The sequence below is a fragment of the Aspergillus fischeri genome, genomic scaffold (assembly GCF_000149645.3).
Source record: "Aspergillus fischeri NRRL 181 1099437636247 genomic scaffold, whole genome shotgun sequence".
Taxonomy (NCBI): Eukaryota; Fungi; Ascomycota; class Eurotiomycetes; order Eurotiales; family Aspergillaceae; genus Aspergillus; species Aspergillus fischeri.
The window spans coordinates 1,803,506-1,826,004 of NW_001509772.1; the positions used below are offsets into that span (position 1 = coordinate 1,803,506).

The window sequence follows — 22,499 nt, forward strand, 5'->3', positions numbered from 1 at the left end:
ACGTCATCACGTCAATTGAATCTCACCGCCTACCAGAATCAGCATAGAATCATTGTGTCGCGCGACAGTCTGTTGGGTGCCTCAGGCATTCTCTCTGGCTGCCCAATTTGGACGGAGGTAAAATCCGGTGTCGAGTCACAAAAGCGTCAGCTACAAATTCTAGGAGTACACTCTACAGAATCCAATTATCAATTGCAAGATACTCAAGACGTCCACGTTTTCGGTCGCAAGAGAATCATCTAACGTTTCAGGCTTCCTTGATTGACGACTGGAGTGTTCTTCCTTCCAGCCCAATCTTCGGAGTAGTTAAGTCTTAGCGTCAGTTGCGCCCCACGAACCAACTTTTTTTTCTTTCTTCCTTCGTTCTCCCACTATTTTTCGCTCTGCCCACAGTCAGTCCTCTATAAATAATAACCTCCGTCAACCTCCAACGGCTGCCTACTCTGCCCGACGAAAACAAAATCCATCAATTCTATATCCCTGACACTGTGAGAAACTTGTCTTATTGCTCTTATTTCTCTGTCTTTGCCATCCTCTAATTTACCGTCATAAAAAGGCGACCGGGCTCTCGGATCTTGCAGTGTATCTTTGCTCTCGCAGATGTCCAGAGCTGTGGCCTCGCGCTACGTCGTGCTATTTTGAGCTCGATTTGACTTTTGCCTTCCATGAACCCAAAGGACTTGCTGCGATTCTTGTCTAAGCCAGCAAAGTAAGTCCTTTTTTCTAATATACCATTTCCATGCGCCTGGTGCTACCGATCGCATCATGCCCATGACCCCCCTCGTCAAGGCACACAGTGAGCTGTACTGACTCAATTGTTCCTCCAGGCCTCGATAACACGACTCACATCCAGAGTCATCTCCTTCCACGTTTCCAATTATCTTCTCGTTTCTTTGCAAAAAAGCAGATACTCTCGTCTGCTAGACCCGATACTTTGATCGGTATCGGTATCTTCCAGTACGAGGGTGCTCGGCATATAGTCACAATTCCTTTTTCAAGAGGCTTTTTCCTCCTCTCCCTGTCCTTTCGCCCTCCCTAGCATCCCTTTCGGGCTTGTGTTAATTTCGTCCATCTGGCCTGTGTGCCATTCTCTTTATTGCGATAAAGGGCCTACTCTCTCAGGCGGACATAGCCCCCCCTGTTCGTCTGGGCAGCAGATAGTGCTTCCTAGGCTTCTGTGTCTACGGTCAACTACATATACACCACTGCGTTGCTCCACGTTTCAATAATCGGTCTCGCACCAGCATACGTCACGCAATTCATTACGTCAATCAGCGGAAATGGTCTACATCGGCATCCCCAAGAACTACACGGCTTCGCCGTCTTCCTTTGCCGGAACTCCGTCCTTGACGATCAATTACGAGGCAACGCAGGATCTTGATTCTACGAATGCTTTCGAAGGTATGTCGACGCCGGTGACGTGTCTGAAAGCAGCATTGGGCAGAGGCTGACAGTCTACAGGTCCAGAGAAACTCTTGGAGGTGTGGTTCGCGCCTTCCGCTCAGGAATTAGGTCCGGCGCAGCCTGCCGGCCTAAAGGCTGTGCCGGAGGAGATCTGGAAGGACATGCTGGATCTCGTCAATTGCCAGGTCCTCTCTATTGTCTCGTCAGAGGATGTGGACGCCTACCTGCTCTCCGAGTCCAGCATGTTCGTCTGGCCTCACAAACTCATCCTGAAGACCTGTGGTACCACCACTCTTCTGTCCGGTCTGCCACGCATTCTCGAGATTGCCGCTTTGTTCGGTGGCTTCCCCAAGTCTACCGCCCCTTCTCGCGGAATCTCCGTCGCCGCCGCGCCCTACCGCGTGTTCTACAGCCGCAAGAACTTCCTGTTCCCCGACCGCCAGCGCGGCCCTCACCGCAGCTGGAGAGATGAAGTGCGGACTATGGATAAGCTCTTCCTCAACGGCAGCGCCTACATGATTGGCAAGATGAACGGCGAGCACTGGTACTTGTACCTGACTGAACCTCATACCATGCTCACCCCGCCAACGAGCCCGGGAGCCAAGACCGAGTTTACGGAAACGGAGACTAAGGTCCTCAGCGTACCTCAGGGCGCTGCTCTGCAGACTGATTCTGAGGATGAGACTTTGGAAGTCTTGATGACTGACCTGGACGAGGAGAACGCCAAGCAGTTCTACCTCGAGCATGCCACTGCCGTGGCGGAGACCCGTTATCGCAACTTCGACGCGGAGAAGAGTGACCATGTAGATGTGTTCAGCAACACGTCCTCCGATATCAGCGACCTGGACTCCGAAGGAAGCCGGGTTCTGCCTCCGGAATTGACTACCGAGGGTCACGCTCTCGGAACTGTGGTTTCTGAAGCCTGTGGGCTTTCCTATGTGTATCCTAAGGAGAAGTATCCCGATTCGCGTATCGATGCCTACCTGTTCACACCATGCGGCTTCTCCGCCAACGGCGTGATTCCGCCTCCTGAAGGAAAAGCTGGAACCCACTACTTCACGGTGCACGTCACTCCAGAGCCGCATTGTTCATATGCGTCCTTTGAGACCAACGTGCCGCACTCGCAGAACGGCCAGACTACCGCTGGAATCATCAAGCAAGTGGTCGACATCTTCAAGCCTGGCCGCTTCAGCGTGACTCTCTTCGAGGCCAAGCCAGCGCTGAGCCAGGTCGAAGACGAGTGGAAGGAAGCCAAGTACCTGGCCGCTCGTCGGACCGCCAAAATGGAGCATGTGGAGGGATATCGCCGAGTGGACCGGATTGTCCACGACCTCGACGGCTATGAGCTTGTCTTCCGCTATTATGAACGCCTGGACTGGAAAGGGGGGGCCCCTCGGCTGGGAGAGGAGAAATATTGAAGAACAAGCCATAGCACGTTGAGATATCTTTCCTTGCGGAATTTGGTCGGACATTCTTTTGAGATGGAAATAGTTGCATTCCACATATTTTCTGCTTCTGTCCATCATTCGCTGAACAGCCTTTGCTCACCTCATTTGAGCTTGCAGATAATTCTTCGAGAACATGAGCGTTCGTTTCGTGTACAAAGCTCATTGACTCCCTGTACTCTCCTTATTGTTATGATTTTGCATTGAGCTACCCGAGCGTTTGCAATGAATATCTGATTATAATTCGTATACATACTTTCTTTCATTCGTATGCGAATATATTTTATCTAGAATATGTAGCCGAATCCAAAAAGGTAGAGTCGTACTAAAGTGTGTTGATCCAGTTGATGGCCTGCGCCAACTGGCATCGATTACGGATCGGCAGACCTGCCAGATCGGTCCGGAGTTTCTTTCTAGTTGGGATCACATCACAGCTCCAGCATGGCCTTCAACTTCATCGACCCACTGCGCCAAAGCTTGACCGCGAATTTCTCATAATTAACTACAAGAAGAATATAGACCCGCTTTTTCTCTTTGGGTTTTGCGGTCAAGTCAGTGAAAGAAACAGAACAACATAGTCAGACGGCCGACTGATATCAAACCAACAAGCAACCTCCGTCAAGACGAGCATCAAACCCAGCATCCAAAAGCCCCCTACAGGAGCTCACATACTTGACTCTTTTGTCTACTCTTTTTCTCTCTCATACGACACACTTCACAATGTCATCACCGCCGCCTCACCCAACGCCGACAAATCCCCTCAAACGGCCCTCCATCTCCTCCTCCGCCTCACAACCTCTCGGCTCCAACCCGAAACGCCCACGCATGCACCCCCTCCGGCAGACGTCCTTCCCGGCCAGTATAGACAATGACCAGCGCACATTCAGCGCCACTAGCGACGCGGGGAGTGTGACGGGCAGTTTCACAGGTAGTCTGGGCGGAACGAGCGCGGACGGGGTGTTCCTGGGGGCGGCGAAGAAGGGGAAACGCGGGCGCAAGAGTAAAGCCGAGAAGGAGCGGGAGCGCGAGCAGCGGGAGGATGCGGCGAGTTTGCGCGGGGACACGCGACTGGGGTCTGTGGATGCGGATGGGATGTCTGTACGGGCTGGTGGGATGGCGAGGGGGGATGCGGCCGGGGAGGAGGGCGATGAGGATGAGGATTTTGATGATGAGGGGGAGCTCCTAAGGGGTGAGGAAGGGGTGACAGATACGGAGGCCGAGAAGAAGAACCTTGCGTATGTTTCTCTCGCCCTGTTAGTGGCATCAGTGTGTTTCCAAATGCTGACGGTGGATTCCTGGGACAAAGGTTACTGGTGGATGCGTTCAATCCTATTCAGTCAGAGCGATACGATCTCTTCAAACGGGCCAAGCTGCGCAAGGAGACGCTGCGGCGAATTGTCAACCACGCGCTGTCCCAATCTGTTCCCGCCAGTGTCGTGACTACCATCAACGGTTTCACCAAGGTCTTTGCGGGCGAGATCATCGAGAAGGCGAGGACCGTTCAGGCCGAGTGGGCTATCGCCCATGATCAGGCCGCACGCGCTGCATTTGACGCCGAAGAGGCCGAGGCCGAGGCCAGGGCGGCTGAAGCGGCGGCGAAGGCAGCGGCTTCTGCTACGCCGGCGACGGGGGGTCAAGGACAGAGCCAGCCTCAACCGTCGGTCAAGAAGGAGCACTCAGACAGCAATCGCTCAACCCCAATCCCTCCTTTATCATCCTCTCCCATGCCGCAACAGCAGGCTTCGCAACCGTCCACGCATTCTATATCTGGTTTTCCGCAGCAGCAGCAAGAACAGCAACCCCCTCCAGCACGGCCGAAAAGGGAATTCAAGCCGCCGCCTAATCCTCACCGGGGCCAGCTGCTTCCTTCTCATCTTCGCGAGGCATTACGACGGTACAAGCGTGATGGCGAGGGTGGTGGTGTCGGGTTCTCGGGTTTGAGTATGGGTAACTTGGGAGTGAGGGGATCAGTCACCTGGAATGCGGGCAGCGCTGGAGGAAGACGAATCTTCCGATAGTAATGCTTTTCTCAGTTTCACTTACTTTTTGACAATGATGACATGATCAAAGCACTTCGGTTGTACATACACATACTCTAATATATCGTAATGATGCGTCGGGTGGCATGGTGTAGACGTACTTAGGGCTACTGTCTCTGCCGTCAAAGGACTGGCTCGTTCCGAAAGATAGGTACACTACAGGCAATTGAATTATTCTTACTTGACCGGGCATATGCTTGCATTCATCTCTAAACTGATAGAGACCAGCGGGATACATTATTCTCCAAACTCCTTGAACGGTTGACCGCAACTGCAACATCTCGCTACATCACGAAACCTCTTTCCCGAGTGACCGCACTATTGTCAAGTCAACCAACCTATCCTCAAGACAGTTAGCAAAGACCTCTTCCACCAAAGACATAGCGAACTCACCTAGCCAGACGTGACGAGCCACTGCCAGTCTAGGGCTAGGCCTAAAAAGGAAATCCAAGAATATCATCGTCGAAGCGGCGACGGCGACGGACAAGACGAACTCTCTGCGGGCCGTGGATCTCGTTGTGCTCGCGTGCATGCTGATCAAGGTAGACCTGCACCTGACGGATGAGCACTCTGAGTACATCCACGATAGCGAGGAGGATGATGATCTTGGCGGCCGTATGGAGGAAGAAGATCAGGCTGGCGTGTTTGGCCATGGGGGACTTGAGAGCGATTAGCTCGGTGGATGTTTTGTTCATTGTGTCTGTGCTTGTTGGTCAGTGTCTCTCTCTTACAGCGTTGAGGGTCGTTTGATGGTGCCTTGCTCACTTACCTTGAAGAAAGATGTGTGACTCTGGTTTGGTATGATGTCTCAAGCGGAAGTTGTGATGATGCTCACAGGACTGAATGCTTAGGATAAAGGATTTGCACGCTACTATGCTGTAGTGATAACTGCTCAGTGAGAAGGAGGTAGTTTCTCTCTCTAATGCTATTAGAACACATCGTTTGTTGTGGGAGAGGAGCCTTTGGGCTCGGCGTAATGGTTACGCTCGTTGCCTGACGATGCGATATGAGCATCTAACGACTCAGCGAAATCGTCTCGCCTGATTCGACGGTTCCCCATGGCAGTGAAGGTTTTTCTTTCATAGTGAAGATGGGAGAATCAAGCATCCTAGCCTGCACTGCTCATTCATCTCCATCTCTTCCTCCTGGATGTGGTACTTGTCTCTTTCAATTCTTGCACAATCAACACATGCGAACAGGTCTTTAACGTGAACTCGCCTTTTCTTTATCTTCTTTGCCGTACTGTTTTGCTTGTTGCCCTCTATCCAAAATGTCTGATAAGATTGAGGAAATCCATGAGATAGAGGAACCGGCCCAGAGCCAGAGTGAAGAGAATGGCGCTTCGTTGACCAGAAGAACCCATGCCCAGCGCGTGGAACGCCCTATGTCCGATCTGGACTCGAAGAATGGAGACACTTGGTCGTACGATGAAGAAACCTATCACCGAGGAGGCATTCTCATCCCGGTTGAGGTCCCGAATGACACCGCTCCGAGTGACAACGTGGACGTCAGGAGTGCAAAGCTCATTCTTCTCTTCGGTAAGTTTCCATGCAAGAGCGTAGGGAAAGGGAAAACCCCTTCTTAGTCAGGTGAAATAGTGATCAACTAATGAGATTCTATCTCTGTAGGCCCCCCAGCTGCGGGAAAGAGCACTGCCGCAGCAAACGTGGCCGCAGAGCTTGGATTCATTCACATCTGTCCCGATCAGATGATCGAGCGTCTGGGGAAGACAGGTCCATACCTCGCTTGGCTGAGGGTTGTCCAGGCCATTGAGACAGAGGGATCTGTGCCGGCCGAATTGCTGTTTCGTCTGGTGAAAATGGAAATCCAGAGGCACATGGAGTTTGGAGCGACTACCTTCATCATTGACGGATGGCCACACTGCTCCGAGGACTTCACTTTGCTGCACGAAGTGAGTTATCCATGACCATTGGCTCTGTAACATCCCATTCGCCTTGCTTTTACTTTACCATTAGCAGACGTTGACTCGAGATCGTCTAGACCTTCACTATCGTGTCAGCTTTTCATCTGTACGCAACTCAAGATACCCTTGAAAAGCGTGCGATGCAGAACCCCATGACTTTCGATGAAGGTACCAAACGCCTCAAGTCCTTCAGAGACGGAATGGTGAGGTACTATCAAGAGCTGGGTGATCTCCTCACTCTGGACAGCTTCAAAGACGTTTTGATCCCGGTACGTATACAGCCACAATTTCGAGAATCTGACAGGATCCACGGCCTAACTCCTTATGAGATGAGTGCCGAACACGATTACCAGGTCTTCTACCCGCAGATCAAGTTCATCATCGAGGTAGGGATCTGGAACCCAGCTTTGCAAAAATAGTGTTGATTGACAATACGTAGAAGAGACTTGCTCGGATGGAGGCTGCTTCGGAACTCGCACAGACTGAGACCTCGTCGGATGAGCATGAGCATGAGCCCGAGCCCGTTGGAGATGAAAACCTTGAATAGGCTTGCTCCTTGATCTTGTCTTCTTGGGTGATGATCTCAGGACTAGCAGTTGTCTCTTGGTTGCGTCATTCTGCTCTTGCACATTTTGACAAGCCTTTTTCAGCGTGTGTCTCAGGTGAGCGTATTGGCATTGGCCTTCGTGGTATCTCGTGTGGTTTGAGAATGGAAGAATGGCTGCTCGTTGCTGGAGGTTGAATCAGAAGCTCTCGTCACTGTTGCAACTGCAACGCAAGCCTGCTGACAAAGCAGCCTCTTTAGGATAATGAATGAAGAGATACTGTATTCCAAGAAAAATATCCTTTACCGTAGGAGAAGATACAAGAAGATTAAGCGCCTCATATTGTACAGTTGCAGACAGACCGTCACACCTGATACAGTAAAACCAAGAAAGAAGAATTTACGCCGATGCTTACCTTTGCTTGACCTTGAACGCCGAGCGCGCCTTTTCTCTTTCAAGCTCCAAGGCCTTCAGGTGAGCCTCGCGGCGAGCATGATTCCTCTCCTCCCGCTTCCAATCCTCTTCCTCCTTCCTTCTCCTCTCATAGTCGGCTGCCAACTTGAGATCCTTCTCGCCAAGCCGAGGAGGCTCGGCGATAGTCCCATCCGCGTTCTTCACGGGGGCCTGACCACGAACGGCGTCCAATTTCTCCGTCGTTTCACGCTTGATGTTCTCCTTGGCTTCCTTCAGGTTGTTCAAGGCGCGATCAATAAAACTAATCTCCACACTATCAGGCGACTTGTGCTGTTCCTGAATCATCTTGGCTCTTTCGGCCTCCAGATGCTCACGAAGCGTGCGGATCGACTTGCTCTGCTGCGAATCATCATGACCCGGGGACTGGCCGTTTTTAGGCTGCCTTACAGGGAGGGCGATGTTCATCGATTTTCTGAAGGTGTCAGAGCCGAGAAGGTAGGCTTGTCCCAGACCAAATAGACCAGTCGTCACGAAATAGAGCTGGAGGGCGCTGGGGAAGAAAGCCATGAAGAGAAAGGAGAAGGCAGGCAACCCAAACATGAGGAGTCTGCCTAATGATGTGCCCTGGAGCTGGTTCACGCCGTTTTCGCCTCCTTTCTACATAGGACGAAGACATTCAGAGTCAGTAACCAAGCCAGTAGCCCAAAGGATGAACGTCGACTTACCCGGATGCTCAGGTACATGAACAAAGACGACGCAGCGGGGAGTATGAAGTATGGGTCGGCAACGGTAAGATCCTTCAGCCAAGCAACGGATTCCATGGTCAGCCCGGGCACTGGCAAGGCTGCCATGCCCTTGACGACTCTGTAGCAACCGAAACCGAAGGGAATCTGAAGCATGGGAATGAAGGACTTCCATGCCACGATACCTTGCTCCTGGTGAAGTTTCTGGATTTCGGCTCGTAATTTCAACATTTCTATTTGGTTGCCATCCTTTCCACGCATAATCATCTGCTGACGCAGAGGTTCCGTGACGGGCTTGATATTGAGCATTTTGGTCGAGGTGTCCACAGCGCCCAGCGTGGGATACAGGAGTGCTAATCGGAGGAGAAGACCGGTTCCCACGATACTTGCCCACCAGGGCAAGCCTCCCCACATGTGGATATGTTCAATGAAAAACTGAATGATTGAGGACGGGCCCCAGCCGTAGTCGAGCCCTAGGTCTTTGAGGTATCCGATGTGCTCGGGGATCGAGCTGAGATCAGCGGCAGACAAATCAGAAAGGTCAGGTACACCCATATCGGTAGGAGCGTCCGACAAATGCTCACTCGCAGTGGCATCGGTTGCGGAAGATGTCGAATTGAATCTTGCGGATATGACTCCGGGAATGGAGGCGGCGGGCTTCCATGATATTTTCCCGGAAAGTGTCTGGGTAGGGCCTCCATAGCGTACAGGGAATCTCGAGCTCTGTGGTCTGAACGAAGAGATCTGCCGTATACCGAGTCAAGTCAGCCAAACGTCTACTCGCTTGCCGGCGGAGAAGAGGATATGGGGGGACAAACCGATCGGCTGGAGCGAGGGAAAGCAGTCAAGTGTTGTCGAGCAATGGTGGAGATTCCACCACGCCCCTTCAAACCAGCCCCTGCCAACATTGCGATATTTGGCCGCAGGAGATACCAAGTGGCTCACGAGCGACGGCGTTTTAGAGTGAAAAAACAACGGCTATATCCGCTGCCGACTGGCGGAGATTGGAACTTTTCCGCGCCAAGATTTGCTTTCTGCCGGGCGGCCGGAGTTTGTTCCTGATCCTGATATCGAAATACGTCCGAATACTACATGGGCAACAAGAGAGGAAGAGGATTATCGTCTGGGTAGAATATCAATTGATTTAGCTGGATGTTTCCATACTCGCAATGCACGGCGAAAGATGGACCGTGTCTTCGATTTGCAGAAGTCGAATTGCTTCGCCCCGACGCCGTCCAATCTGACCTACTGCTGGTGCCTTTTGGAATCTATGTACACATATACGCAACCCATGCTGAAGACATGGAAATGAACAACTGATGGTTCACGAACATTGGATATCAAGAATTTGCGCAGAGAGAAATCTATATTTGGTGCCTGAAGGCGCGCAATCACTCCAATGATGTAGTATCTTGCAGGCTTCCGGCTCTAGGCTGGCGCCGCGATGGAAGGTCGCGAATCTCCATGCCTGGTCCCATGGGCCTTGACCGTCGATAAGTAGGGAAAATCTAGACGAGACAATGATCAGTTCAGTTCCGTTGGAGATGAATCAATGTGCATTGGCGGATAATCGCAGGGAGACAGATACTGTACCCCTCAAAGCGATTTCATGGAACATACCTTTGTGTTAGACCAGCCAAGGCGAAAAGCAGCCTCATGTGCAAACAATTCCCCAAAGCCCAGCATCAACCCGTTGACAAAAGGGAGGATCAGATTGATCGCCGCCCCCCGCAAGATGCCCCAGATCGACGGAGGCTTGTACAGAATCAAGGGCGAACTAGATGCCGACATAGGTGATGAAACTTCATGATTGGCAGAGTATATTTCCGAGTCTGAGGGAACCGTCAGACCCGAGTCGTAAAGCTCAACCCTTGAGTGGGAGTGTTCGTCGGCCATGCTGCGGGGAGAAGAACGCCGGTTGACAGGAATCGAAGCAACAGGAGCTCGTAGACGGTAGAGATCGGACGACTATCGAGGATATACCTGGCACAGCTTGATCTCCAGTACCCGATCAATATCGCTTTGTACCTTGCATGAAAAACCGTATGGGCGAGATGGTGTAGTTGTCGCAGCCAGATGATCAAGGAACCTGCATCGTCTACACCTGACTCCAAGGGTTATGTAAGCAAGAATAGTACCGAGTTACGCAATATTAATGTCGGTCAAAAGCCAGCGACGGAGGACTTCCTCTTCCCATATTTCTAGCTCAAATTAAATGCTGATAATAAGGACTTATTTACTGTCTAAGATATTTGCTCTAGATGCAGTTTCATAAGATTTAGGGTACTTTGCTGACGGCCAACAGCCTCTTGTTTTGTTGATAGTACAGGTAATAACCATAGTAGTATTCCCTGCCAATAGGCGGAGCTTCATGAAGCGACCATATTTCGAGTTACGGACGAAGCTACCAGGGACAAGTACACGCAAGATACAGAAGTCGCAAACAATACTAATAATTAAGATCCAGATCCAATAGCGAGTTAGTGCAAGTCGCAGACTGTAAGTAATCAAGCACCTGAGGCATCAACATCTACTGCGTACACCGGAAGATCTCTTCATCCGGATGACCAATCAGGCAACAGTGACGTATCCTCATCAGCGCGGTGTTTGTCCCTTAGTGAAATCGGAGCTGCAGTGATAGTTTGGCATTCTCTAATTCCTTTTCCCCGTTAACACATTCAACTCACTCTGCTTTCAATATCTGACTCTGGTGCTCTTCAGAGGTTACATCTTTTCTTTACCCCAAGCTCAGCGCTCGACAGCTGAACCGAGCTGTCAACTCATATCCTTCCAAGATGGAGCGTAACCCCGCCGAGAACGATGAGGTGGTTTCTCAGTTCTGTGCAATGACAGGCACGCGTCCTGCAGAGGTATATCCCTTCACGCTGATTCCGTGTGATGTCTGAGGAACTCTTTCGCTGACATTTATATCCAAAGGCGCAAGAGTACCTGGCAGCGAATGGGTGGGATATCGAGGCAGCGGTGACAGAATTCTTCGCGGAACAAGACGAAGCCATGCAAGGTGCGAACACAGCTGGTGGTCGGTCTCTTGGAGGTGCAGATTCAGCTGCATCAACAGATCGGTCATTAGGCGGCAGCTCTTCCCAGTCCGGAACTGCTACACCACAGCAATCTTCCTCTTCATCGCGCAAACCCACCTCTAAGAAGAGATTCGCAACCCTCGGGGATTTTGCATCTGGAGGCGGTGATTCGTCCGATGAAGATGACACAGAGAATCAAGATTTCTTTGCTGGTGGTGAGAAGTCAGGACTGGCTGTGCAGAATCCAGATGACCTCAAAAGAAAGATCATCGAGAAAGCCAGAAAGTGAGTCTTGATCTTACCTAACGATTATGCATCGAATTGTGACAGAATACCTGACTAGTACGTATAGGACTCAGCTGCCGTCTTCTGATGAACCCCAATCGAGACGATCCTACTTTACCGGCACTGCACGCACCCTTGGCGGTGACGACGCCCCCAGCCGGGTCATCGAAAGCCCGAGTGCGCCTACACTACAGAGACCCCAGCGAGTACAAAGAACGCTTCACTTCTGGGCGGATGGATTCTCTGTCGATGACGGTGATCTCTTCCGTTCAGATGACCCACGAAATGCGGAAATTCTTGACGGCATCCGACAAGGCCGTGCCCCGCTATCGATCATGAATGTACAACCAGGTCAAGAAGTTGACGTCGAGATCAAGCAGCATGAGGGAAAATATGTCAAGCCTAAGCCAAAATACAAGCCTTTCTCTGGAACAGGGCAACGACTCGGCAGCCCGACTCCGGCCATCAGAAGCCAAGCCCCTTCTGAGGCTCCCGCCCCCAGTCAGCCAAGCGCAGAGTCAGTCAAGCCTGACGTGGATGAGTCGCAGCCGATCGTGACCCTACAAATCCGACTTGGTGATGGGACTCGTCTTACATCTCGATTCAATACCTCGCATACCATTGGCGACGTCTACCAGTTCGTTTCCGCTGCCAGCCCATCCAGCCAGAGCCGTCCCTGGGTGTTGATGACTACGTTCCCGAACAAGGACCTTACAGACAAATCTGCTGTCCTTGGTGATCTACCTGAGTTCAAGCGAGGTGGTGTGGTCGTCCAGAAGTGGCAGTAAGCTGCTGTTGTGGAAGTTATGGCTCCTGAAAGATCTGTTGTCCACCTCAACCCATAGAAAAGAGCCAGTTCTCTTGCGGAGAATCATATTGTGATCTCCTGACAGAATTTGAGCCAATGACACGATTTATGTGATCCAGATATGGACGAGTAAATAGGTAGACAATTCCGGCCAAGGACAAGTCGCATATCACGAACAATCCTGCGCACGAGGACTTTAGAACTAATGCCTTTTTCCTATCTATTGCAGCTTGTAGTCGAGTCGAGGGTATCTTATCTATTGACGACATACCTCTCGTAAGAGGTAAATAGTTATAAAACGAATCTCCGGATTGATAAGCAGTTTTCCCCACATGGCGGGATGACGCAGAAAAAGTAAGTGAACTGCGAAATCGGCCGTTTTGCCATCACCTTTTTCCTCTGTCTCCGAGTTGAAATTGAAGTCTTGCAACTTCAAATTGTCAGATAGCCGGCGAGAAATGCCTCTCGACGGAGTCAAGAACATTGTGCTGGTGAGTAGCGTCTTCCCATGTCATTTTTTCCAGTCCAGCACAAACCCCTCATCACATCTTATCGATAACGGTTTGATGTCAATGAGGGATGAGCAGTAGATGTGTCCATGAGCCATACTGGAGCAATACAGGCTGTTTTGACTGAATTTGAATTGTTTCTGCTTTGTACGACTTCTCTGGGAATTGTCACTGACACTCGGCGAATATGTAAAGGTCCTCTCCGGCAAAGGTGGCGTCGGCAAATCTTCCGTTACCTTACAACTCGCCCTCGCACTCTCTCTTCAGGGCAAATCCGTCGGTATCCTCGACATCGATCTAACAGGCCCATCCATCCCCCGCCTAGTCGGACTCGAAGACGCAAAAATCACACAGACCCCGCGCGGCTGGCTCCCCGTATCGGTACACCCGCCGGGGAACACAGTACAAGATGGCGCACCACCACGAGGCGCCTTGCGGTGCATGTCTCTGGGCTTTCTCTTACGCGATCGAGGAGACGCGGTGATCTGGCGTGGCCCCAAGAAAACCGCTATGATCCGGCAATTTCTGTCGGACGTTTCCTGGGGTCCCACGGATTATCTGCTGGTTGATACCCCGCCCGGCACGAGCGATGAGCATATAGCGTTGGCGGAGCAGCTGTTGACGCTGGCTTCGACGGACCCGGCTGTGGCATCTATGGGCCGGCCGCGTTTGGCGGGTGCAGTCCTTGTGACGACGCCCCAGGCCGTTGCGACGTCTGATGTGCGCAAGGAGGTCAATTTCTGCGTGAAGACGCAGATCCCGGCGCTGGGTGTGATTGAGAACATGTCCGGTTATACATGCCCTTGTTGTGGGGAAGTGAGCAATTTATTCTCTAGTGGCGGAGGTAAGGTCTTGGCGGAGGAATTGGGGATCAGATTTCTAGGTACTGTGCCTGTGGATGTCAGGTTCGGCGAACTGGTTGAAGGGAAGATGGTTGTGGATAGTGACTCGGATGAGGAGGATGGGCCTACACAAGCTCAACAGCCAGAGGAGCCTGTCGACAACAGGCCACTTGTTGAGCGGTATAAGGACTGTTGGTCATACTCTCGATTTGAGGAGTTTGCAAAGACATTAATATCTCAGATTGAGGGGGGAAGCGCGGCGAGTTAATATTCTCTCATGCCTTGAAATGAACAATACTCTTCATCCTAGCCTCGTTTGTCTGCATTTATATACCATTATTATATCTTTTTCCTGTCTCAATCGAGCGCATTACCAGCCGAGTCCATATCTCTCGAAGCTTATCCGATTACTTTCACATTGTTCAGTGGACCTCTCAACGACTGCGCTAGGATAGATGGCACAGAACTGAAAGTTTCTGGTTTTTGACTTCCACAGATCAGGCCACAGGAGATTTGAGACAAAGAAGCTAAGCAATTCAATGGATTGAACATTATGGAAGGGAATAACCGTACGGAATCGATGCCATCAATCATTAATGTCTAGCCTGGGTTCCTTGACGGATGCTGTTCGTTTTGTTTCTCAAGCATGGCACGCAGCAGCTTTTCAGCGGACCGAGGTTGACCGTCTTGAGAAGCGTTCCTGAGCCAGTTGAACAACGCTTGCACATCTGTCAGTACAGACGGTTTATCTGACTGTCCACCATCCCTTGTCGCGGTATCACCGTTCTCTCCTGCGGACAGCTGGCCTCGGCGAGAGTCAGAAGGAAAGGTGTGCAATGAATGGCCGTTGGCTTGTGCCTCGAGGAGGATCTCTGCCACCAGCGCAGGTGTCAGAATACTCTTAAGCTGGTCCTCTGTGATGCGTTCGTTCTGCTTTCCGAGCAATGTTCGACCGTTTGAGTTCGGCTTCGACATGATTTCCCTAGTCGCAGGCAATAAATCTGCAACGGGGTCTGAGGTGTTTTCATCGAGATTGGCAGGCTGCGCCAGGACAGACAAGCCCTCTGCAACAGAGAACGGCACGAATGAGTGATACACCATTGTAGAAGGGGTGATTGTAGATGGTCCGGTCTGTTCTAAGTAACGATATTGAGGCACAGTGGTGTAATCTCGTACACCCATGGCACTGTTACTGTCATCGTCAAAAATTATCACAGCACCATCAGGTTGTCTTTCATGGTCCGAGCTGGCTTCCTCGACAGTCAAGAGACCGCCAGGGGGAGCCCGAATCTCTCCCAAGGGCGCAATATGACTCCCATACTCGTTGGCCAAACTGAGTTTGCTACGGCCGCATATTTCGCCAATCGTATCCAAAGTATTGCGAATTTCAGGCTCGATGGCTCGCAGAATGCCATCAATACTAAAGTCATCTTCCGAGGGAAGGCTTGGGCCACGCTTTGGCGTTCCAGACCGAACTGAAAATGGAAATGACCGCCGTGAAGGCATATTGGATGTTCCTCCAGTGTCATCTGTACTTCCAGAATATGCCCGAACCAGTACCGGCTGAGACGCTGACGTCGAGGATCGATTGCCAGAATGATTGGCCTGGCGATTGATCCAGGACAGAGGTCTGTGATTCCCATTGATTTGACGTAAGGCAGTGGTGCGGTATGCCCGTGCAGAATTATCTAGAGTAAGGCCATAACGGCAGGAGCTTGCTTGATGAGATGGACCAACAGTCTCGACCACCGGACAGGAGTGAGACGGTGTGAGCTGTGACCATCTCTGGCCAGAGAGTGAGGGCGATAGTCGGACTCCATCATGGTGGGATGACAGCCTCTCTGACCTATAATCCATTATCAACAAAACAGAGTCCACAAAAATTATTAAAAAAGTTCCGATTTCTGGTTTGTTGTCAAAATCATCCCATCAGTCAAGGACGTTTCTATCCGAATGTACTCGTCGCAGCTGATGCAGGAAGACGCAGAGGGAATACGGCCACCAGAATAACCCCGCCCTCATGCTGATTCGTAGCTGCGGCTGATCCTCCAACAGTAAGAGGAAGTCAAGCAGACTGTCAAATCACAGCATGTACGAGCCGGGACACGTATCTACGCTCGAGGTTCTTGCCCAGACGATCAAACCTGCATTGGCACATGAGAAAGAGTGCCATGTTGGCATGCATCTGAGAGACTCGGTAGACTCCAGTGTGGAAAATTTCCAGGTAATGGTAGCTCCTTCGGATGCCACTTTGCTCCAATTAGTGGGATTTCGAAAAATGACAATGTAGTAAGACAATGCGTTGGCATGCGACGATGACAGCGATTACTTGTGGTATCACTTATCCATCTAATTAGCGGACGGAACAAACCAGCCGAGGGGGGCAGTTATGCGGACGGGTCGTTGTTGCTACAACCTACCAACTCACAAACATCATGTCTTGAGTTCTTGACAAGCTAACCGGCTATGTTTCCAGTCACTGCTCTCAAGTATTTATCCCTGTCTGCATACTCACTCACCATTAATCTGCTCGAGTGTTCCTCTCAATCCAAATGAACAGGTTTCGTGTATGCAAACACTCCGTGTATATACCCCATTGGCTCCCCCGTCCAAGACACTGACAGTTCATGCTTATAGTTTGGCGACTCTGAGGAGTCGGCCTCAGATCTTGACGATGATACCTCCGACCTGCCATTCCCTGAGCCTCTCACTCGATCATCATTTCTCGCCCCCGACTTTAACCCCGCAGACTACCTCTCGTCCTTGACCAATCGGCACCAGAGCCTCGATGACCTCCGACAAGAACTGCGGAATCTAGACCAAGCGCTCAGTCGGGAGTTGCTAGATCTAGTCAATGAGAACTATGGTGATTTCTTATCTCTTGGCAGTGCATTGCAGGGGGGCGAAGAGAAGGTCGAGCAGGTTCGGGTTGGGCTGTTGTCATTTCAGAGGGAGGTTCAAGCTATACGGGATAAGGTGGAAGCGAGACAAAGCGACATGGAAAAGCTCTTGAATGAGAAGAGGCGACTGACAGGGCATGCGAACATCGCGCGGGCTCTGTTAGACTTCGCAGAGCGTGTTGAGGACCTGGAGAAACGATTAATGATTGGCGATGCACCGACCCAGCACCGACGCGAATCGGCCGAGGGATTCGACACGGACTCGGACCTGCTGGACAGTGAGGGTGAGGAAAGTGACGAAGAAGATCTGCCCACCGGCTCATCTGCAGCACCGCTGGTGTCTCTGCGAAGACTGGAAAATCACATACAGAAATACGTCTACCTCACCCGACTAGCTTCGCGAATTGGCGATGATCATCCATTCTTACTTAACCAACGACCTCGGTTAGCGAAAATCAGGGCCACGGTGCTCGTGGACCTGAAGACAGCACTTGAGCAAGGCAGTCATGCTGGGGCGAAGCGGGATACGAAAACGATGGCCGTATTGCGACTCTACAAACTAATGGGCGAGGATACCAGTGCAGTAACCGCATTGAAGAACCTGAAGATATAAGCTTCACCCTTGTGCATTGCGCGAGCTTCATTTTGCATAGCAGAGGCGTTCAGGATCAGGCTTGAGCTTCTAGAAATATATGTTCTCAGAAAACACCATTATGCACCGTGCTGTTCCCAAAGAATAACGTGTTCTGTACAATATACACCCAAGAAAATGGACCAAAGAAATCACATATGTTAGAAGCCGGTCAATGAAGCGGTGTCAGGGGAATTGTCGGACTTGAACTCTCCATTTAGACTGAAGCCGGGGCCGTTCGTCGAGCTCAGAACCTGGTGCTGGTTAGCACGAATCTCACAATCGCGAATAAGAAATGTCAACTTACAACTTCGTAGATCTCCTTCACGATACGATCGTTGAGGCTGGCCGCGTCCTTCTTCACCTGTTCAATCGTCGCGCGCAGGTTGTCTCTCAATTGTTCGGGGGAGAAGGCCAATTGCCCAATCGGTAGTCGAATAACGGCATCACGCTCTCTGTATACCGTACCACCACGGAGCATCTCAACTCTAGCGGCGACATCTTCAACCACAGTACCGGTTTTGATACTTGGCATCAAGCCTCTGGGACCAAGAATCCGGCCCAACCCGGCTTTGTTCAAGGCGTCCAAACTGTCGGGATGACAGATGAGACGATCGAATTCGATCTTGCCTGCCTTGACAGCATCGAATACGTCCTGTTCACCTACCAGAACAGCTCCAGCGGCGCGGGCTTCCTTCTCGTGTCTTGTTCCAGGAGGGCACACGACACAGATTCGCGATTCGGTCTGGACGGAGTGAGGAAATCGGAGCATGTTACGGATGACCGGCCCGTCACGTTTTGTTTTCAAACGAATATGGATTTCGTATTTGGAGACAGTCGGTTCGCGACCAACTTCGAAAGCGCGGAGATATCTGCAGTAGAATAGCCAGAGATTAGCGAGATATGCGAGTGAAGTGCCTCAGCCCAGACAATATCTACCTTATGGCATCGCAGAGCGCAAATTGCTCAACATCCTTGAGGTCTTTCTGCTTGAACTCCCGGGGACCCTTCTTTTCCTTCTTGCTCTTCGCCTTGGCTTTTTTATTTTGGGCCTGAGGATTGCTCTTGGCTCCTCGGACCTGTTGGTGAAAGCTCGAGAGCAAAGGCGCCATTGTTCTTTGTCGAAGAGGCAATTGACATGTTGAAAGAATGCCCCTTGCCGCCGACGGCAAGATCGAGCCCAAGGAGGACATGGTTTGGAGAGTTGATTGATGCGAGCCTTCTTCAAACTCCTGGGAGACGGAGATGTTTTCTTCTCCGAAAGCTCTCTCTCGGCGATGCGGGCGGAGAAACGTGACGCCGGCGGAGTCCCTTTTGAGTCAAATGCCCCTCCATACTACTCAATTTTTGGGGAAATTCAACAGCCCACTTGTTACGCTCTCGCGGGTCGATTTCACTCGAGGCGATTTTGAGGGCCGCAATGTCTCAGTATCAGCTTACTCTGGCCACCAGGGCCAATCAGCCCTATGTACTTCCTGTCCTATTGGTCGCAACTTCCATCAATGAAGCACGACCAAGCCCAGTGATATCGATCACCTATGAGGATACTGCGGTTCTTCGTGAAGGAGATAAGGCCGTCGTGCAATACACTGGGGCTAGCGGTAATCCTGTCTTTGGCCTTATCAATGCTATTCAAGAACTCCGCAAAGACTTCCCCTTCCTTAACAGCAAGGATGAGAAGCTGGTAAGAGGCGCCATAGAACCGTTACCGTTGATGAACACTGATAGGTGATGCTAAACCTCGTTTTCTAGGAGAATGAGTGGCTGTCTCAGTTGGAAGCATTTGCTCCTCTCGATTTCAAAGCCCTTGACCCTGAATTGCAGCGGCTCGATACCCACCTCCTGCTGAGATCCTTCGTCGTCGGTTACTCTCTCTCCACGGCCGACATTGCCCTTTGGGGTGCCATCCGAGGCAACCGTGTCGCAGTTGCCGCGATCAAGAAGGGCTCACTTGTCAATGTGACTCGTTGGTTCTATTTCTTGGAGGATCTTTGCCCATGGGCCACATCTGCACTTGGGGCCTTGAACCAGGCTGCGAGAGAGAAGAAGGCCGCCAAGGCGAAGGAGGGAGCCAGCTACGACATCGCTCTTCTCAACACTGAGAAGGGAGTGGTGACAAGATTTCCTCCCGAGCCTTCAGGTTACCTTCACATCGGTCACGCAAAAGCTGCACTGCTCAACGACTACTTTGCGCACGAGAAGTATAATGGCACCCTTCTTGTCCGCTTCGACGACACAAATCCTTCGAACGAGAAGCTCGAGTTCCAGGACGCGATTATTGAAGATCTTGCTCTCATGGGCATCAAGCCCGACAAGATGAGCTACACCAGTGATTACTTTGACGAGCTTTACCAGTACGCCCTTCAAATCATCAAGGACGGCAACGCCTACGCCGACGATACCGAGAAGGAGGTCATGGCTGAACAGAGAATGAATGGAAAGCCCAGCAAGCGTCGTGATGCATCCGTCGAGGAGAACCTTGCCCGCTTCGAGGAGATGAAGAAGGGCACCCCTGAGGGTCTCCGTTGGTGTATCCGAGCCAAGATGTCTGTTGATAACCCCAACAAGGCCATGCGTGATCCTGTCATTTACCGCTGCAACCCTGCCCCTCACCACCGCACTGGGACGAAGTGGAAGATCTATCCTACCTACGACTTCGCCTGCCCTATCGTCGACTCAATCGAGGGTGTGACCCATGCCCTCAGAACTATTGAGTACCGCGATCGCAACCCTCAATACCAGTGGTTCTTGGACACGCTCAAGCTTCGCCATGTCCAAATCTGGGATTTCGCTCGCATGAACTTCATTCGCACCTTGCTGTCTAAGAGGAAGCTTACCAAGCTCGTTAACCAAGGCGTCGTCTGGGGATGGGATGAGTAAGTCTACCTTCGCTTCAAGCAGATTCTTGTCTTACTAACGATGTCAGTCCTCGTTTCCCCACCATCCGAGTAAGTAACATGCCTGGTCATGCCTGCGGATTGCCTTCTTCATCCGTCGTTTTTTATTATCTCACCTACTTCCCATGTACTGTTGACTTCCCACGCTAACCGTTTCATAGGGCATCCGACGAAGGGGAATGACCATCCCTGCTCTGAGAGAATTCATTCTTAAGCAGGGACCCAGCAAGAACATCACCAACCTTGACTGGACCCTGATCTGGGCAACCAACAAGAAGTACATTGATCCTGTCGCACCTCGTCACACTGCCATTCTCAAGAAGGATATGGTCAAGGCGATCGTCAAGGGAGGCCCGGCTACACCTTACACGGAAGAGAAACCTAAGCACGGCAAGAACCCTGCAGTTGGCATGAAGAAGGTGGTTTTTGGTAACACGGTCATTTTCGACCAGGAAGATGCCAAGAGCTTCAAGCAAGATGAAGAGATCACCTTGATGAGCTGGGGCAATGCCATTGTCCGTAAGATCGAGACCGATCCTACCTCAGGCATCGTTAAGGAGCTGGAGCTGGAGCTCCACCTGGAAGGTGACTTCAAAAAGACCGAGAAGAAGGTCACATGGCTCTCTACTGAGGGACAGGACCTAATCCCCGTTGAATTGGTCGATTTCGACTACCTCCTCAACAAGGACACCCTGCAGGAGGACGACGTCCTCGAGGATGTCCTGAACAAGAACACTGAGTTCAGAGAGGACGCTGTTGCTGACTGCAACGTCGCTGAACTGAAGGAAGGTGACATCATCCAGTTTGAGCGCAAGGGCTACTACCGTGTTGACCGGGCCTATGCACCGGGCAAGCCGGCCGTTTTGTTCAACATTCCCACTGGCAAGACGGGCAAATAGATGAATAGTTAGATGTTTGGGACTTACGAAGCCACGCATGTGTCTACGACGATGTAGATATTAGAAGCACAGAAAAAGAATCGAATTTACATTGTTAGGATACTGAATCGCTGCCTTACGACAGGTGTAAGTATTATTAATTGCAAGAATATAAATACTTATAGTTAATCCTTTCTTCTTTGCAGCAACGATATCTTTATGCTCCCTACACAGCTGCACAATTGAAGGAAGCATATGGTTCTTTTAAAGTGGGTGCTATCTATACGCCATATCAGTTGCCGCAGTCCGTGCTGCCCGTGCCATCTTCTACAATCTCCATCGCTCCACTACGAGAATCTACATTAAGTTTCTCCCAGCTGCATTGGGACATGATTTCATGAGAAGCCAAAGATGATCTTCATGACGTCGAAGACAAAACTACCTTACCTTTTGGGTGGACACGAGCCATCCGGCGAGAACCGACAGCGTTGTTCCATGGCTTACCAGTTGGCCTGTGGTCATCGTTTACCTGATCTTTTTTTTTTCTCTTCCTTTCGCTTTATTCGCTTTGGTCTTCTTCATTGCCTTGTAGAAAGTTCGTCCACTGTGTGCCTCTACTAATTCTGGATTCTTATCTATGCAACAAGCTAATGGAGTCAGACCTTATAGTTCAACGCCAGATCTGTACTCATATCCATGACGAGAGACACGCAGGATATTGAGAAGATTACGTCTAGACCATGTCAAGATCATACAGGGATATAATCATTTGAGTTCAGAAAGCCAAAAGGGCCCCATAAAACCGAACTATGTTAGGTTACATACAACAGCCCGGATCTTTCGGGAGCGCTAAACTGGCATTGCAACGGGCAGTCCGGTACTCCACAACTTGCGTCTCCTTCCCCTTGGAAACTCTCGTGGATTATTATCTAACAGGCCAGCGTCTCCTACTCCACAACCCTATCGACGCCATCTCCACACACCTCTTGCTGAGCCTATGGGCGGTCTTGGATAGACCCTGCCGTAGCAAGAAAAGAAGGAACAAGCTTCGGCCATTGCTTCATCCCGATTCGTCTCTTAACCGCTATCTCCATCGTCTCCTGTCAAGCTTCCGTGGTTCCCTTGGGGCCTATGCCGATGGTATCCCATAGCTCAAAGTTGAGAGATCACAGCAGTGTAATGCTGTTTTCGCTG

The 22,499-nt window shown here is 51.0% G+C and overlaps 11 protein-coding genes across 11 annotated transcripts; 7 read left to right on the forward strand and 4 right to left on the reverse strand.

The window, feature by feature from the left end:
• Nucleotides 1-1,280: 1,280 nt before the first annotated feature.
• Nucleotides 1,281-2,822, forward strand: NFIA_038450 (adenosylmethionine decarboxylase SPE2; the record flags this gene model as incomplete). Its single annotated transcript, XM_001266167.1, has 2 exons — nucleotides 1,281-1,401; nucleotides 1,462-2,822. 2 exons carry the CDS (start codon nucleotides 1,281-1,283, stop codon nucleotides 2,820-2,822), a joined length of 1,482 nt encoding a protein of 493 aa, XP_001266168.1.
• A 747-nt stretch (nucleotides 2,823-3,569) lies between these two features.
• On the forward strand, nucleotides 3,570-5,562 carry NFIA_038460 (transcription initiation factor TFIID subunit 11 family protein; the record flags this gene model as incomplete). The annotated part of the gene is made up of 3 exons (XM_001266168.1): nucleotides 3,570-4,084; nucleotides 4,156-4,790; nucleotides 5,315-5,562. The coding sequence occupies 3 exons, from the start codon at nucleotides 3,570-3,572 to the stop codon at nucleotides 5,560-5,562; spliced, it is 1,398 nt and encodes a 465-aa protein (XP_001266169.1).
• Nucleotides 5,563-6,158: 596 nt separating this feature from the next.
• NFIA_038470 (adenylate kinase family protein) lies at nucleotides 6,159-7,359 on the forward strand (the record flags this gene model as incomplete). The annotated part of the gene is made up of 4 exons (XM_001266169.1): nucleotides 6,159-6,426; nucleotides 6,517-6,800; nucleotides 6,890-7,198; nucleotides 7,252-7,359. The coding sequence occupies 4 exons, from the start codon at nucleotides 6,159-6,161 to the stop codon at nucleotides 7,357-7,359; spliced, it is 969 nt and encodes a 322-aa protein (XP_001266170.1).
• Nucleotides 7,360-7,768: 409 nt separating this feature from the next.
• On the reverse strand, nucleotides 7,769-9,069 carry NFIA_038480 (membrane insertase OXA1; the record flags this gene model as incomplete). The annotated part of the gene is made up of 2 exons (XM_001266170.1): nucleotides 7,769-8,428; nucleotides 8,497-9,069. The coding sequence occupies 2 exons, from the start codon at nucleotides 9,067-9,069 to the stop codon at nucleotides 7,769-7,771; spliced, it is 1,233 nt and encodes a 410-aa protein (XP_001266171.1).
• Nucleotides 9,070-9,905: 836 nt separating this feature from the next.
• Nucleotides 9,906-10,410, reverse strand: NFIA_038490 (TOM13-domain-containing protein; the record flags this gene model as incomplete). The annotated part of the gene is made up of 2 exons (XM_001266171.1): nucleotides 9,906-10,022; nucleotides 10,135-10,410. The coding sequence occupies 2 exons, from the start codon at nucleotides 10,408-10,410 to the stop codon at nucleotides 9,906-9,908; spliced, it is 393 nt and encodes a 130-aa protein (XP_001266172.1).
• Nucleotides 10,411-11,309: 899 nt separating this feature from the next.
• Nucleotides 11,310-12,628, forward strand: NFIA_038500 (protein phosphatase regulator SHP1; the record flags this gene model as incomplete). Its single annotated transcript, XM_001266172.1, has 3 exons — nucleotides 11,310-11,384; nucleotides 11,452-11,840; nucleotides 11,908-12,628. The coding sequence occupies 3 exons, from the start codon at nucleotides 11,310-11,312 to the stop codon at nucleotides 12,626-12,628; spliced, it is 1,185 nt and encodes a 394-aa protein (XP_001266173.1).
• A 478-nt stretch (nucleotides 12,629-13,106) lies between these two features.
• NFIA_038510 (Mrp/NBP35 family ATP-binding protein) lies at nucleotides 13,107-14,267 on the forward strand (the record flags this gene model as incomplete). Its single annotated transcript, XM_001266173.1, has 2 exons — nucleotides 13,107-13,139; nucleotides 13,353-14,267. 2 exons carry the CDS (start codon nucleotides 13,107-13,109, stop codon nucleotides 14,265-14,267), a joined length of 948 nt encoding a protein of 315 aa, XP_001266174.1.
• A 332-nt stretch (nucleotides 14,268-14,599) lies between these two features.
• On the reverse strand, nucleotides 14,600-15,505 carry NFIA_038520 (uncharacterized protein; the record flags this gene model as incomplete). Its single annotated transcript, XM_001266174.1, has 1 exon — nucleotides 14,600-15,505. The coding sequence occupies one exon, from the start codon at nucleotides 15,503-15,505 to the stop codon at nucleotides 14,600-14,602; it is 906 nt and encodes a 301-aa protein (XP_001266175.1).
• A 583-nt stretch (nucleotides 15,506-16,088) lies between these two features.
• Nucleotides 16,089-17,512, forward strand: NFIA_038530 (COG2 family protein; the record flags this gene model as incomplete). The annotated part of the gene is made up of 2 exons (XM_001266175.1): nucleotides 16,089-16,223; nucleotides 16,637-17,512. The coding sequence occupies 2 exons, from the start codon at nucleotides 16,089-16,091 to the stop codon at nucleotides 17,510-17,512; spliced, it is 1,011 nt and encodes a 336-aa protein (XP_001266176.1).
• A 179-nt stretch (nucleotides 17,513-17,691) lies between these two features.
• NFIA_038540 (mitochondrial 54S ribosomal protein uL1m) lies at nucleotides 17,692-18,642 on the reverse strand (the record flags this gene model as incomplete). The annotated part of the gene is made up of 3 exons (XM_001266176.1): nucleotides 17,692-17,784; nucleotides 17,838-18,402; nucleotides 18,470-18,642. The coding sequence occupies 3 exons, from the start codon at nucleotides 18,640-18,642 to the stop codon at nucleotides 17,692-17,694; spliced, it is 831 nt and encodes a 276-aa protein (XP_001266177.1).
• A 308-nt stretch (nucleotides 18,643-18,950) lies between these two features.
• On the forward strand, nucleotides 18,951-21,326 carry NFIA_038550 (glutamate--tRNA ligase GUS1; the record flags this gene model as incomplete). Its single annotated transcript, XM_001266177.1, has 4 exons — nucleotides 18,951-19,214; nucleotides 19,283-20,406; nucleotides 20,457-20,478; nucleotides 20,589-21,326. The coding sequence occupies 4 exons, from the start codon at nucleotides 18,951-18,953 to the stop codon at nucleotides 21,324-21,326; spliced, it is 2,148 nt and encodes a 715-aa protein (XP_001266178.1).
• Nucleotides 21,327-22,499: the final 1,173 nt, after the last annotated feature.